Raw genomic sequence first — 17,632 nt, 5'->3', positions numbered from 1 at the left:
ACTTGTCCTTCAATAACCATATCAATTTATGTAGGTACTAGAGAAACAAGGGCATCCTGGCAGTCTCTTTGAACTAAATTTGTGCTGTGGCAACTGGTAGTTAGCTTAACCTATATGTGTTGTGCTCATCTCAAATCAAAGAGATGTAATTAAGCCTCAATTTAGGTGTTATTTTTTAAATATGTGCAATGCTGAATATAGTGCTCTTGGCTTCACCAATGTTATACAATTTTGTTTCCTTTTTTCTGAACCCAATGGCATATTCATTCTGTCAAAGGATATGATTTTCCTGTCGGCAGTACAACTCTCCACTTAGTCATGTCCATAAATGAAATGTTTTGTCTTAAATAATGAAAGAGAAGACAATTTTAAGATTTGCCCCAGCAGTTTACTGTCTGAAAAATCTCAACCTGTCATAAGAGAATACCAACTATAATACTTCTTTATTGCTATACTTTTTGTTAATCTATATTGGAGAGGATTGTTCTCCTTAAAAACATACTGCATTTCATATTTTTCCACCTCTCTTTTCATGTAAAGTGAAAGATTTTATAGTCAAATTCTTTTTTGTGTTTTATTGATTTTCTCCATATTTATAATCTAGTCTCTCCTTACTCTTGTGCCTTTGTTCCATTTTGTTATACAAGAATAATACTTATCTCTATCTGATAGTATAATTAAGCAATTAAAAATGTTAGATTTTACTATGTTTCTTATATTTCATTTCTGGATGGTTATAGTAGTCACATGTAAGTCACAAGAGAGAATATTAATTACTTAGTCTAGCCAAAGAAGAATTAGCAAACACAGAAAAGCATTTCTCATTTCTATTTGAATTGAGAACTCTTGTTAACATTTAAAACATTAATAAGCCTGAAATGCATACTTTAATTTTTGTAGAATTCAAACTTATTGTGTTAGATTGGAAATTCATATTTTATCATCATATTCCCGATCTTGTAAGTTGCTAAACTACTAATTTTGAGGACTACTTTGAATGTTTATTAGATAGGACTTCATTTTCAAAGCATTACTAATTTCCTCTCACAATTGTTACCAATTTTCAGTTGCTTCATGTACCCATAAAGATTTCAAGTAATATGCTTTATTGACGGTACAACCCAATTATCTCCAAGTACTGGGCTTTCTATCTGAACCTTGGATAACTCTTATAAGAGAAAGTGGAAAGAAACTCAAGAGAAAATAGAAATTCTTACTAAATTGAAAGAAAGGACAGCTTCTATGACCCAATCTGTCTGTCTTTCATGGCAAGTGAGCCATGTGAAATGTAGCAACAGCACCCAGGAAGTAGACCTGCATTTAGATTCTAGGGTCTGAAAGAGATATATGTCTAAGCGAGCAATAGAAACCTGACTTTGTACTGCACTCTGTAATCTCTTCATGTACACCTTTCTGTCTCAGGGTATTTTCTTGACATTTATTATTAACAATAAAAACTGAGAGAAATGAAAGTAGCAGCTGTATTGATTCTGTAAAACTGGAGAGGCACACTTAATCGCTTGATGCCTTCACTAGACCAAAATACACAAACTTTTCTAACAACCACATTCTTCCCTACTATTAAAAAATAAAAACTCAAGCCAGTGTTTTATCTGATGCTACTATATTACTGGCACAAACATGTAGACTGCTACTACTGTTCTCTACTGATTAAAGCTATCCTCAAGAAGGAAAACAATAGTATTCATTCTCTCTGAGGGGAAAAAATATATATCATTGCCATAACTGCATTCAGAGACACTCATTCAAAGATACCAAGAAAAATTCTGTGTGGTTGAAATGTGTACAAAATTCTCATACAATTATATTTTTAGCAATGGACAATTTTATGACTGGTAGATTTGTCTAGATTGGTAGGATAACAAAATAAAACTCATTAAAAATTTGCAATAAGTAGGACAGAATTGTATTTTCTGCAAGGAAAGATAATGATTAAAAAGAGGTGATAGTGAAGATAGGAAATCTGAGAAAAAATGATAAAATGTTATAACAGAACAAAGATTTTGATACCTGGATGGCTCTGTGATGTCACAGTTATGTACAGTACTTCCAATAGTGCTTTTCTCTGTAAGTTTTTTTTTGAGAGGTAATCTTGGTCATGTAGTAAACAGCACAATTTTAGTCTATGATACAATATGTTAGATGCAATCACATATATATAAAATGTCCTTTAAAAGGTTCCTTAGTAAAATACTTTCTTACTTATCCATGGGAAAGAAAGGGAAGCTAAAGTCAACATGAGCTTATAATATTAATCCATTTCTAAAATTCTTACAGAATAGCATGACATAAGAGTGTGAAAAGAATCACTACATAAAATAAAAGCACAGAAGGAAAAAACCAGTTTAAAGAAAATTTTAGTGAGAACCAATTAAACAGCCATCCTAAGGGCATTTGAAATTCAAATGGAAGGACAACAATAAGAAAAAAAAAAAATGAAAAAGATCTGAAAAGATTTCCCAAGCAACCATTATTTTGTGGTCTACTAAAGACAGTAGTCATAACTAATATTACAATATATGATATGCTTCTAAAAATGACACTAAAGAGAACAAATATATGGCAAACATCTATATTAGAAAAAATATACATAGGGAAAATCTGAGCTAGAGGTTAAACAATAGTGAGATTATAACAAGAAAAATTCACCAGTTATCTAAAGGAAGGGAAAAAATACCAAAGGAGAGGCAGAATCTTGGCAGAATCTTTATTAATAATATCCCAGAATGGCAAAGCAATAAATCAACAATCACTGATTTATATGCCTTATTTTCCCATCCATATAACAATTTTTAAGAGAATCAATTGCAAAAGTATTGAAGGATAAACTCAATGGGGTTTTTGTTAGGGAACAGGGAAGATTTTGCTCACATATCACAATTGCAGTGTTCTTATTTATAAGTTATTTTAATAATTTGAATGGATGCGTCAAAACAGCTCTATTTCAACACATTTTTCATGTTGATAATTAATTTTCAAGTTAATAATTCAAGTTCAAAAGGTAAATTGTTTTGCTCAGTTAAAGAAGAATATTAGGATCATATAAATCTAGGCTCTGAAAGAGTGATTTTTACTGGGATATTATTATACAGCATTTCTTACTCCTCCTGAGACTTTAGACATGCTACTATAGTACTAATTTACTGTTACTTTTATTTTTTTTTTTGCTGGATTCTAGGCTTGCCACAATATATTCCTCTTCCAGGTGGGGATGAGAATTTGATATTCACTATCTCCATGAAAACACACACATACACTTACATATCTTTTATAATGCATCACACAGTACCTGGCAATTATGTCATGGTTTCACTTCAAGTTACAGAAAAACAAATACATAAACTTTAGGTCACAAACATAACTGTTTCAAATAATAACATAAGATTGGTCTCCATGACACTATTCTTTGTTTCCATCATGTCCTCGTGGAATCAGGGATATTTCCTATGATGCTATTTGTGGAAGATCTGTCTGTTTTTTTATCTGTGGAAAAGGTATTGCACAAAAGCTTCCAGACCATTACATCATATTGAAGAAACCAGATTATCCAAGATATTATTCTCTAAGTATCGTGAACTTTCTTACTGAACATATGCATTAAAGTTTCAAGGCATCTAGTCACATAGATTTAAAGTTGAATGTGACTTTAGGAGCCAATGAGTCCAATTCTTTTATTTTAAAGATGAGGAAAATGAGGCACAAGATGTGAAGTGACTTACCTAGAGACACAGCATCTAAGGCAATATTTGAACCCATATTTTCCTGAATCCAGGTTCAATGATTTAACCATCATGCATATTTTGTAGATAAGGAAACTCAGGTACTATGCATCACAAAAACGTCTTAAACAGCCGAGCCCAAACATTCAGATCCAAGTTCCCAGAATCCTAGTTTTATGCTCTTTTCTCTACAGAATCCTGGTCAAAGTATTAGTTGTAATTTTGATGTGCTTTTCCACTTATTTTTATTGTGGGGAATTTGATTTAGTACACCATTACTTATCAATCAGGCTTACTCTGCATATTTTGAGGATAACATTCAGTGAATAATTGTAACTTTATGTATTACATTTAGTCAAAATTTGTTACAGTATTTTTGATCTGGATTGATCTTGCCACAGAAGGCTAATAACCTGAGCATATAGTTTTATCAACCTTTAACCTGCCAGATACCTGAAAGAATGTCTATACGGCTTCATTTTTCTATTAAAAATTTTCCAAAAATCCAGACTAGGAAAGAAACAAAGGCTACATGTGGCATAATGGACAAAGCACGGTCCTTGAGTCGGGAAGATCCGAGTTCAAATCTAGTTTCAAAACTAGCTATATCACCCTGGGAAAGCCATTTAATCTTAGTTTGCCTCATTTCCCTCAATTGTAAAATAGAGATAACAACAGTATCTATTTTTCTGGGTTGTTATCAGGATCAAGTGAGTTAATTTTTGTAAGACATTTTTAAAAGGGCCTAGCACATAGTAGTCACTATATAAATGCTTATTTCCTTCCTCTTCCCTCATATAAATACATAAATATACTCACTGATCATTTATTCTAACAAATAGGAAAGGCCAAAATGATGTAGTATAAAATATTTTTTTCTTAAAGAATTAAAAATAACTATTTGAATCTTCAAAAAATTACAGGATATAAAGTCCCTCACTTCTGTTATTATTAGAAGGTTATCTTCTTAAATTCACCTTTGATTACTGAATTCACTAGCAAATAATGTGTTCTGAGCATAGAACTTCCAAATATTGTGCCAAGTTCAAGCTCCAAAATGGTAATGTTTCTTAACTGACTGAATATCAAGCTATAGGAATTTGTGCTCTGACTTTCATAAGATTTTTCTCTGGTAGCAAATTTTAAATTACAGTTTCAGATTGTGAGCTGTGGTTGCAATGCTGAATTTGCAAAGACATAATTAGGATTTACTGCAGTATTTGTAACACAAAATGCCAGCTATGTTACAATTAAATGTGATAACATTTTGATGCACTTCCATTGACACCCAGAGGATAAAACCTCACTAATAGAATGGCTTTAGATAACAGATAGTTTTACAGGAAAGTGCACAGACGTCTATCATGTTAAGGATCAATAGGGCCTGGGCAACCACATGAAAGTAAAAGACACTGGATATCAGCTCATGAAATAACCCTCTATGCTGGAGGTATATTAAATTATCACAGCTAATGCAAAAGCAACCTTGGTGTAAAAGATAAAAAAGGGTAAAGTTCTCACAAATGATCACTTATCACTCCATTCCAAAATGCATACAGCATTCATTATAGATTGAAATGCACTTAAATTTCAGCATTTAGTGGGGGTTTGAAATGGCTAAACCATTAACAGGAGAGAATCATGTTTCATATTTATACAATTAGTGTCTAATGAAATATTATACTCAGTGTGCAAAGGGGAAAACTTTATTTTGCAATGAACCTAAATGAAATCTTTTTTTTTTTTTAAACACATTGTAATATGGTCTTAGTGTTTCAATGAGTCTCATTACTTGTGTCAATAATCCTAGGTAAACTACTGTTGAACTTCACAGCATTGCTCTAGCAGCATGAATAACATTAATCCATGGGGTGCTTTTGATGAATTGTAGATCAAAAAGTAAAGCCAAAAATGACTACATACAAAGTGCTTAGAAAAGTATTTATTAGAAATATGTCAAATGCCAAACTACCTAAAAGTAACTTGACTATGTAGGGAATCATGCTGCTGGCCAGCTTGCAAACACTAGAAAAACATATACATTTTCTCCACTTGAATTACTTGCTAAAAAAATATAGATGGCATACTTTTCACAAAACTACATTGTATTCCTGTCAGTTCCCTTTTAACTCTATATTTCTGTGACTTATTGTTTTCACAGCACTGTGACATGCTATATAACATGCCCCAAAGCCCCCAATGACTGACTATTAAGTAAAAGGAACATTTAAAAATTAAGGGTACAAATAACTTATGTTATTGTGTCCTACCTATGCCCTGTGATACCTAGTGGGCTAATATCAAAGTGAAAGATACTCTAGTACCCCATTCTTTAGACTAATGTTGATCTTGAGACATTAAATAGTATATTGATACCATTCTTCTGGGGGATGTGGGAAACTGGAAGCTGAAGGTATATAAACCTCATCCCTCTAGACTTATTAAGAAGTGAAAATGCAAGACTAGCCAGGAACTTGGAATTTGCACTAGTCATGACATTGTGCAAGTTTTTGTGTTTGCTGGAATAAAATTATATATGTGTACAAACCTACCCATATCAAAATAATTTTGTGAATTTTTAAAGACTGGTCTAATTCTGTGTAAACTCAGCTTTGCAGAAGACCTAGACCCACAGACTAGTTATAGAATCACAGACTCATAAAATATGATAGCAAGAAAGTACCTGAAAGTTCATCCAATCTAATGTCTTTATTTTAGAGGTAAGGAAACAGACCTGGAGAGGTAAAGTGACCTGTTGATAGGTGATAGAAACAGAACTCAAACTCTTGTGCTCTAGCAAGTTCAGTGTTCTCCTAAACATATTACCAAGAAAACAAACAAAATAAACTCCATCCATTGTACTTCTCTAGAAGCTGGATTATGTAAAATGGATAAAATATTTTTGAACATTCTGGGATTTAGATGACCCTTTGTAGGTACGATGATATTGAGGGAAATCCTTGAAATTGGTTTTTGTGCATGGGAGATCTAAGATTTTCTTCACCTCAGTATTTTCCTAGTAGCTGCTATATTTACTGCAATATTACCTAAGACTGAGAGGGAAGAAGGGATTTTCAGGTTACATTTGGAAGAGTATCTAACTCTAAGAGAAATTAAATTTATTTTTATTAACTGGGTATGCCTCTGACATCACTACAGCAATAATATGATATTAATTCCACTATATACTTAATTTTTAAGAAAAAATAAATATGGAGAAATAAACATACACAATCCATTGGAAATATCTTTTTTCATCATGCTTAACAAGAACTAGTTCCTCAAATAACTCACAAATCCAAGTAATAAAATTAAACAAACAATTTTTTGGCGGGGAGGAAGAATGCTGAAATAATTACTGCTTCTTTGATATTTTCTTTTATTTATTGATAACTATTAAGTTGGATTTCAAATAAAGTACAAATTATTTATAATTCCATTCCATATCTTCACTAATGATACTTCAAAAGGATACTCACCATGTACAATCAGGACATATTCTGCACTGCTTTGGCCAATAGTGTTTGTTGCTTCACACCGATATGTACCATTATCCGTTTTGTTTAGGAAAATAATATTTAGCTCCCTACCACTCACAACCATTCGGTCTGGATCTGGTAATTCTCCACCATCCTTTGTCCACAAAACTGGTTCTGGCCTATTGGATACAAACATATATACAGATATGTCAGAATTAAGAAAAATTGGTTTTATACATATTTAACATGTATTGGTCAACCTGCCATCTGGGGGAAGGGGTGGGGGGAAAGAGGGAAAAAGTTGGAACAAAAGGATTTGCAACTGTCAGTGCTGAAAAATTACCTCTGCATATATCTTGTAAATAAAAAGCTATAAAAAATTGGTTTTATATAAACATTTGTAGAAAAACAGACAGATAAATACAATTTGCACAACCAACAGAAGTTGTTAGAGGGTATAAAAAATATTATCATAAATAGCTCCTTATTGTGAGGAGTTTATTAGTAACACAGAACTATTAAAAATAAAAATGAATTTGCAATTGGACAATCTATATACATATGAAACTCAATCTGTCTAAACAAAGCTCATTATATGCTACTTCCCAAAACCTTCTCATTTTCCGAAATTTTCTATTACTGTTAAATCATCACCATCCTTCTAGTTTCCCATGCTCTGAACCATGGTATCATTCCCAACTCCTAACTTAAATGCATCCCATATATTGGATCCATTGCCCAGTTTCATTATTTGTACCTTCACTACATGTGAATGCTGCCTTCTCTCCTCAGGCACAATCACCATTCTGGTACAGGTCCTTACTATTCCATTACTGGTCTATTGCACTGGCTTTCTGGTTTGTCTCACTCTTACTTTATCTCTTCTTCCACTTAGATGCTAGTTATGTTCCTAAAGTGCAAATATGACCCTTTAATGCTCTTATTTGATCAGTTACAATGGCTCCTAATCATTTCCAGGATCAGATAGAAAATTATTTTTTGAAACCCTCTTGCAATCTTGCACTTACCAGGTTTTTAGGCTCTCCTCTACATGAGCTACAATTTAGCAATACTGGCTTTATGTTTTTCAGACATACAACCCCTTCTAAATCCCTGACTTTTCAGTGGCTGTATGCCATGCTTGAAACTTTCCTTGGTTGTTCTATCTGGCTTCCCTGGCTTTCTTGCTTAATATCTTTCCTAAGATTAAAAAAAAAAAATTCTGATAAGCTTTTAGATAGGGGAAAGGATAGTGTAAAGGAAAGGAAGAATTAGTGAATCAAATGGAGGACTGGAATCTTGATTAGATATCAGAAAAGGTGATTAAATGAGTTAAAATACAACCAAGAGAAAAGGAAACATGGGTACAGAAAATGAGAAAAAAATGGAACAGAGAATGCACATTTTTATCATTATATCCATGCAATGTCTGAATAAGTAGACATATTGTAAAATCCTAAATGAAGACATTCACTGGATAGAAAGCAAAGTTTGGGGAAAGCTCTTTAAGATAATACCATTGTGCAAATAACTCACATTCATTTTATTTAGAGCCAGAATCTCATACCAAAATCTTTAAGGTTTTCTCATATCCTTTATTTAACAATAATCTTTTACATTTTAAAATTTCAAAGCTGCTATGCTGAACAGTTTATAGAGTAAAACTCCTTTAAAATTATAGTTCCAAAAAAGGGTTATAGAGATCATTTAGTATAAGATCATCACTTCAGATATATACATATATCCACATATGCTGTCATAACTACATTTGTACAATTATAATTAGATAATGATAAATATACACATATCTTTATGTGGGTAGATAGATAAATAGACAGATAAATATCTTACATTTGAATAATTATAATTATAGGTATAAGACAATATTAAACCATACTTGACTTTTCAAGCCCTTTACAAACTAATCATTTCCTAAGATTTTTTACATTTATATCTCCTGATATACAATGTTTCCTTGTTGCCATTTGTCATACTTCTGTCACATATGTTACATTTATAGTGTACTTTCCAATCTATAAAGTATTTTTCATATGATCACATTAGATTTTCTTATCTATAACCTCAGTTTCTAGCAGAGTACCTAATACTTGCTAATTACTTTATAAAAGCTTGTTGATTGATTAAGACAATCTTGATTTCATAGTGCCAAAGTAGGATGCAACACACTTCCATCAATGATTTGCATATGAAAAATGGTGTGATAGGTTATCACTAAGAACAAGCATGACCAGAAGAGCTAGTGAGCTAGTCTTGTAGAAAAAATGAAGAATAACAGATTTAAAGCCTAAATCCTGCACTGATATTCATGAAATATTAAAAGAACCCCAGAGCAAGGTATCCATCACATTTGGTAAGGTGCTCCATCAAAATTTTAGAGACATGGAAACTAGTTGTAAGGGATCCGAAAGAGGGCATACTTTGCCATCCACATAGGTGAAAGGAGTATTGTGTAAATGAGATAGATTAGTGATTCATTTATAGTGATAAAAAATCATTTCCTCATCCCCCCATTCCCGTTTTCATTTTTATAGAAGATGAGACTAAAGCTCAGGAAAGGTTTTATAGTTTGTAAAATTCACACACATAATAACTAAGCTGACACTTAAATGTAGACCAATTTCATTGCTTTTCCCATTTTGAGACATTGCATTTAGAATGAAGATTGTGATTGGCTTTCCATATGGTATTTTTTAAATGTTCATACCCTTTCTTTTGGGGAAAAAATAGCACAGAAAAACTTAAGAAACTTATCATAGAAATACCACAGTAAAAACTCTTTTCATTATTCTCTGTGTGACAAAATCTTCAAGGTGGCAAAGATTATTAACACCAGAAAATGCAATTAGAATGGAATTGGGGTTATAGTTTAAATATAAGCTATAGGGTACACATATTTCAACTTAAAATGCTTAAGCCTCAAAATTTTTTTACAGAAATATGAAATGATCTACCAGGTTGTGATACAATTTGTGTTTAGCCCTAGAGGGCCCTAAGGCATTCCTTAATTGGAACCTAAGAATGATCAAGTTCCTTCTTGCAAATGAATAACAATCTTCCCTGCTGTTAATGTGACCAAAATCCATCATTTAGAGAGTAGCTTCTTTTTCTTCTTCTTCTTTTTTTAAAAGTAAGCTTAAAACAGAATAGCAGTGAGACACAAGGAATAAGTAGAAAATGAACAAATTATTATGTAGTATAATATGAAAATTAATAAAACTCTACAGTTAATAAATTAGCATAGTTATTCCAGGGAACTCATTATGATCCCATATCACTGAAAATATGGCATATTCCAAAGGAAAAAAAAAGAATTTAATTTCCCCACTACTACCAAATCAACATAATTAAAAATGTATTTTCTCTCTTATTCCACCTGATATTGCATTTTCTGAAAGCTTTTAATGCATACACACACAGAGAGATATGATCTTATGTTATTTAAGCCCTTGGTAAAAGTTAGATGGAATATTCTATTTATTACTTATGGCTTCCTATAGTATACACATTCTTCTACTTTTTTGACTGCATATTCTTATTAGTTAAAAAATTAAATATCCTCTTCACTATACATACATTTATTTAGTTATAAATTCCTTGTTCATGCTATTAAATCAACAGTTCTGCACATTATAAATATTACAAGAGGTAGCATGGTATAGTGCCATAGAGAGCCAGCCTTGAAGTCCAGAAGAATTGACTTACAAGCTACTCTTCAGATACAGATTGACTGTATGACCTTAGGCAAGCATATTAATTCTGCAATATTTTAGATACCTAAAATGCAATTTGCAGAGAAGGTGTCACCTACACTGGTAGAGGTAGTTTATTCACACAGAATTTCCCTATTTTAATAAAATCATAGGTGCTGTCTCAATCCCTATAAAACTTGCACAAAAATCTACATTAAAAAAGGATAAGAAAAAGATGAATAGTATTTACTTGATCCTGGAGTTCATAGAGAGCTGCTACCTTTTATTGAGTAGAAGGGGATGATGTGTCTCTTTGCTTTAGGAAAATCACTTTGGCTGATGTGGATGGTGGAGAGGAGAGACTTAAGAGATCCATTTGGAAACTATTTGTAATAGTCCAAGCAAGAAGTGATGTTAACCTTCATCAGACTGATGTTTGAATAGAGAGAAAGGGCCAGATTGAAGAGGTGTGAATGTAGCATAAAAAACAAACTAGAATTGAGGATTCAGTTGTTGAAGAAGACTTATTTGGCCTCCTTAGGTTACCTTTTGTCTTTCTTCAAATTCATTTGCCCCTTTGCTAGAAAAGATTTTCAAGGAATGTTGAAATTACTCATATGTGAACTGATTAAATAATATAGTTTTTTTATTTTTAACAAGATTGCTCAATCAATAGATATTTTTATGTCTATTATATGCCATTATTATATTGTGTGAGGTATGAGGGATTCAAAACGAGGCAAAAGACACTCTTTGCTTGCAAAAAGCTTATAATCCAATGGGTGAGACAACATGCAAAGACATATATACAAAACAAGTTACATACAAAATAATCAGGAAATAACTAAACAAAGGGAAGACATTCTAATTAAGAGGAATTGGAGAAAGCTTCCTTTTAAAAAGGAGATTTTACTTGGAACTTAAAGAAAGCAAAAGATATCAGTAGCTGTGATGGAGAAAAGAACATTCTAGGCATGGAGATAGCCGGGAAAAATTCTTAGAAACAGAAGATGGAGAATTCTGTGGAATACTCAGGAGATCAGTGAGAGTGTAATAGAGTTCATGTTGGAGAGTAAGGTGAGACTCAAAAGGTAGGAGACAGTTGAGTTGCAAAGAGATTTGAATGTCAGAGTATTATGTTTTTGATCCAAAAAGTAATAGGAAGCCACTGGAATTCATTTATTCATTTATTTATTTTTAAGATTTATTATTATTATTATTTTTTAGTATAGCTTTTTATTTACAAGTTATATGCATAGGTAATTTTACAGCATTGACAATTGCCAAACCTTTTGTTCCAATTTTTCCCCTCCTTCCCCCCATCCCCTCACCCAGATGGCAGGTTGACCAATACATGTTAAAATATGTTAAAGTATAAATTAAATACAATATAAGTATACATGTCCAAATAGTTATTTTGCTGTACAAAAAGAATTGGACTTTGAAATAGTGTACAATCAAAATGCAGGCAGACAAAAATAGAGGGATTGAGAATTATAAGTAATGGTTCATAGTCATCTCCCAGAGTTCTTTTGCTGGCTGTAGCTGGTTCAATTCATTACTGCTCTATTGGAAATGATTTGGTTCATCTCATTGCTGGAGATGGTCACGTCCATCAGAATTGATCATCATATAGTATTGTTGTTGAAGTATATAATAATCTCCTGGTCCTGCTCATTTCACTCAGCATCAGTTTGTATAAGTCTCTCCAGGCCTTTCTGAAATCATCCTGCTGGTCATTTCTTACCGAACAATAATATTCCATAATATTCATATACCACAATTTATTCAGCCATTCTCCAGTTGATGGGCATCTACTCAGTTTCCAGTTTCTGGCCACTACAAAGAGACCTGCCACAAACATTCTTGCACATGTGAGTCCCTTTCCCTTCTTTAAGATTTAATATTTCTTAATACTGCTGGATCAAAGGGTATGCACAGTTTGGTAACTTTTTGAGCATAATTCCAGATTGCTCTTCAGAATGGCTGGATGTGCCACTGGAATTTATTGAGTAAATTTTTTCAATTTTTCTTTTGATTCAAGTCAATCCAGGTTATGTAAAAAATATATTATACTCTGTAAATCACATTAAAGCATTTTTAACATCAACACTATTGAACTTTGGGAGCACAGCATGATTATATTTGGGGTTTAGTACCTACTATGCTGTATAAATATTAGAAGTTTGGTGTTCTTTTATGAAAATGGAAAAACTAGGGTCTATGGGAGTACCTTGTGATTGTGTTCCAGAAGATACTTTATGGGCTTCACACAATGCTAAGACAGATGTTCTAGTTTCAACCAATGTATTCAATACCATTGTGTTTCTTCAACTCATGAGAAATATTACTATTATCTATAATTCATAGTTTGTGAAGTTCCCTAATGAGAAAAAATATCAGCAGGATGGCAGCCATTTTAGCTCTGATAGGGCCACATCTGATTAACATTTCTGCTGTGCCAATTGTTGATTAGGTCAACTTCATCTACTTTATTCAAAGCAGTATAAGCAGAAAACTCAAGGCAACAAGCTGAGACCAAAGCATTGAAATCCATATTTTTTGTTCAGAAACCTATAGAAAGATATGTTAATAATAGGAAGAGAACATTTCACGAATGCTGTCTGACTTCAACAGTAGATACAAAATAATTTCCATTTCTGTGTCTTTCTAATGCCTGAGGAACAGAAAGATCATTTGAGGATGAAACAGTGGAAGAACTTGTATGTTCTCACTGAATAAGTATGACATGTGGGATGTGACTGAGGAGGGACAGAGTCCAACTCAATAACTTTTTACCCTTTTTAGAGGGATCTCAAAAAATAAATGGTAAAAAAAAAAAAAAAAAAGCCCAATCATTTAAAAGAACTCACAGAAGTTGTTTGTTTTTAGTTCTCAAAGAGGCTGGAAGATGATGCCATAACATGCAAATGAGTTGTATTTAAGTGAGGAAGGACTGTGCTAGGTTACTTGTCTCATTTTCCCCTCCAGAGCCATCTGGATCCAGAAGCAAGATATAGATCAAGAAGACTAGAGATAGTCCTGGATGAAATGGAAGACTTTGACCTATTTAGAGTAAGGTCTTCAACATGTCCCAGTTTGACTGAGGCCATATTCATTCAGTGATTAAATCTAGGTAAAAACTGAGGCAAACAATCTCCTCCCCACCTTGCTTCAATACCTCAGAGTAATATTTTCCCTTGGGTGACCTCAAACTTTAGGGAAAGTAAGTTTAGATTTAATTCAGTTTCTATTAAAGTGGTAGAGTGGATAGAGTATAGGCCCTGGAGTCAAAGTGATTCGTCTTCATGAATTCAAATGTGGCTTCAGACATTTATTGGGTATGTGACCCTGGGCAATTCCATTAATATTGTTTATCTCAGTTAACACATCTGTAAAATGAGCTGGAGAAGGAAATGACAAACCATTTCAGTATCTTTGCCAAGAAAACCTCAAATGGAGTCATAAAGAGTTGGACACAACTGAAAATGACTAAGCAACAACAGCAACACATAGCACAGGCCCCATCAAATTCATATACAAATAAAATACTGGTACTACTAAAGTGGGTCTTGAAGGAAACTATGCTGGTTTAACTGAAAAAGCCAATATGGACTTAACTCACAAATTTTTGAACCCCTGAACTTTGAATGGACTCCTTTTCCTGACCTTTCTCACAAGGTCACAGCCTCCAATTTCCTCTGCTTAAAGGAACATATCCTAAAACAAAACAATTGGAGTCAGTAGTCCTAGGATCCCAAGTCAGCCTTGGAAGGAGAGCTCTGAATCCTCTCAGCATTATTTCTCACTGGAGACTGTCTTGCAGAAGATAGCAGTTGAAGAAAAGTCAAACTAGGAGAAGTCCTTCCAAGAGTAAGCAACAGAAGTTGACTGATGCCCTTTTGAATATCTCTGAGACAAAGTAAAGAACCTATATTTATGTGCTTAACCAACTGGAAACTGTTAGAAAAAGTCATATACTCCAAATTTTCTTTAAAGCACTTTTGTTACATGTCTTCATAACACTCAAGAAAAAGGCTACAGTTTCTTTAACACAGAGAATTCTATCAATAGCATTCTATGTATAATTATAGGAAGTAGGCTCATTGGTTGGGTCTCCATTATACTTGGATGAGTTTTGGTGGGAATAATTTAATGAATGAGTGCTGCAAAAAGTAGTACAAATCATAAAGTGAAAGAGTGATCCTTGACAACTCATGTTTTGTTCTTTAGAAGGCATTTTGCTGATAAGAAAATGGCAGAAGTTGTAACAATTTAGTGGAATTTAGTGTATTCAGTGTACAGACAAATCTTTTTTAGATGAACAAATATATATAATATCAGGAAAGCACCCTTCCCAAAGGACTTCTTTCACTGTCCCCATTGATGGGTCATTTTATATACTTGGGTCAAGAAATGAAATGTAAGATACTAATGAACACATTTTCCTGGGCCCAGATTGCAGCAGATTAGTTATAATAATATATTTGGGTAGCACTATATGCCAGGCACTGTGCTAAGTGCTTTATAATTATCATCTCATTTAATCCTCACAACAGTCCTGGCAAGTAAATACTATTATTAACTCTGTTTTACAGTTGAGAAAACTGAGGCAAATAGGTTAAGTCGCTTACTCAGGACATAGAGACAGTAACCGTCTAGGCTGGATTTGAACTCAGGTTTTCTAATTCCAGTTCCAGTCCAGCCCTTTATGTACTATGCCACATAACTGAAAAATAAAAACTTGTATCCAGACTATTCCTACAAAAGTGCAACTGAATCCTGCTGCATACATGGAGATCATAAACATTGGTAACTGTTGGAGCTTATATGTATAACTGTGGGTTGTTGTAGTTGTTGTTTTAATGTAAACAAATCCTCATTAAAACCAGCCAATTCACCCAGGTAGCATAACTTTTCCCAATCATTCTGACCAAAGTATAGGCTTGGAGCTATTTAAGGAGATTTTGGTTTTGGCAGAAATGCAGAAGCCAAGATTCAAGTTACTACCCTTAGGGAAACCAGCAGTCTGAGTGCTTCAGTGGAATACTGCTAAACATTCTAGGGTCCTTGAACAAAAGAGCTTTCTCACTACGTGAAAACAGAAATGTTGCAACAGTTCTATGCTATCTATGCTGATTCTGGTGTTTGGGTGAGAGCCATCTTTACCTATCAACTTATTGCATCAGAATCTCAGAAGATAAAGAGACATAGAGACCCACAAACATGATTTCTCTTGGCTTAAAAGATCAGAAAAAAAGAGACCTGCTGCCTCACCATGACTTCAGGTCAGAGATGCTCTGATAGAAATAAGTAACAGCATGATGTTTGAGTTCATTAACAAGATCTTCAGAACACTGATAGAGTTCAGTTAAGAAATCTTGGTGTGCAAGAACACACAAGATAGCAGATTGATTAAAAGCCATTCTATATCATGTTGCTGAAAGACTGGGCAACCTGCCAATTTACAAGGGAGACACAGAGAACAGTCAGGACCCTACAAAGACAATTCATTGCAACCATCTATTGCCTATTGGGAAGTTAGTCAGACACTCTAAAAAGTAAAAGGAGAAGAATAATGGACAGTCAGCCAAGCAGATTTTGAGAAGAACCCTTTGACCAGTGGCAAAGAGAACATGGGAGTAAATGACAGCTCAAAAGATGATTACTCAATAAGAAAAAAAAAAAAGTCATTAGTACCTGCTAAAGAGTCAGGAAAATCAAGTGAATCTTTCAGAGTAACAGGGAGAACTTCTGTTTAGCTGTGTAGATGGAAATGGAGTGAATTGGAACCCAATATAATCCCCTACCTTGCCTAGTATTCCAACTGATCAGTCACCTTGGGAAGTAAGAAAACCAAAGAACCTTATAAGAAGGATGCCATCCATGTGCCATCCATAAATGGGGCAGCTATCTGGCTTAAAGTCAGGAATCCTAGGTTCAAATCCATCTTCAGAAACTTACTAGCTCTGCGTCCTAAATAAATCACTTAACCTCTTTTTTACTCAGTTTGTTCATCTGTAAAAAATGGCTAATAACATCTATCTTCCAGGGTTGAGTTGTTGTTTAGTATCAAATGAGATAATAACAAAGAGCTTAGCACAATGCCTAATGTAGTACTTACATACTATTATTATTATTTTAAAATAAATTTTAGATGGGAATTTAGGTCATGAGGTCTCAGTTAAAAGGAAGTTCCCCTCTCCAAATATTCCACTTATAGTGACACCTTATGATTGTAGGCATTGATAGAACCTAGAGTCAGTAACAATGAACTTGCTACAAGTTCAGATTGTGGACATTAGTAAGTCTGAGGCTGCTGAAAGAGAACCCGAGCTATCCCCAAGATCAGAAGGTCATGAAAGAAATTCTAGGTAAATGGGAAATTCATATATAAAAAAAGGGATTACCCATGTAGCTGAACTCAGTTGACTGCCATGGGATAGGTAATGTGTAATTCACATACAATTGCAAGAAATGATATCTATTTCATATGACATGTCTTTACTATCAATGCTTAAGTACCACAAGCATTTTGTATATATATACATACATATATATATATATATATATATATATATATATGTGCAAGCATGCATTTTTGCATCAATCAAGTATTTATTAAGTTTTTACTGTGTGTCAGGTATTATTATACACATTGTGGATCAAAGTATAAATAATGAAATAATTTCTACTCCTGAAT

General features: G+C 33.4%; 1 protein-coding gene across 4 annotated transcripts in view; it reads right to left on the bottom strand.

Moving 5' to 3' along the window:
- CADM2 (cell adhesion molecule 2) overlaps nt 1-17,632 on the bottom strand; it is a 1,401,218-nt gene that overhangs the window by 135,050 nt on the left and 1,248,536 nt on the right. For all 4 annotated transcript variants that reach the window (XM_031963623.1, XM_031963625.1, XM_031963624.1 and 1 more), the window contains one exon: nt 7,220-7,398. In XM_031963623.1, the coding sequence (XP_031819483.1) occupies nt 7,220-7,398 (179 nt within the window). The remainder of the gene's footprint in view (nt 1-7,219; nt 7,399-17,632) is intronic.

Source organism: Sarcophilus harrisii, chromosome 3 (genome assembly GCF_902635505.1).
Source record: "Sarcophilus harrisii chromosome 3, mSarHar1.11, whole genome shotgun sequence".
Classification (NCBI taxonomy): Eukaryota; Metazoa; Chordata; class Mammalia; order Dasyuromorphia; family Dasyuridae; genus Sarcophilus; species Sarcophilus harrisii.
This window is presented reverse-complemented; position numbering and strand designations above follow the sequence as displayed.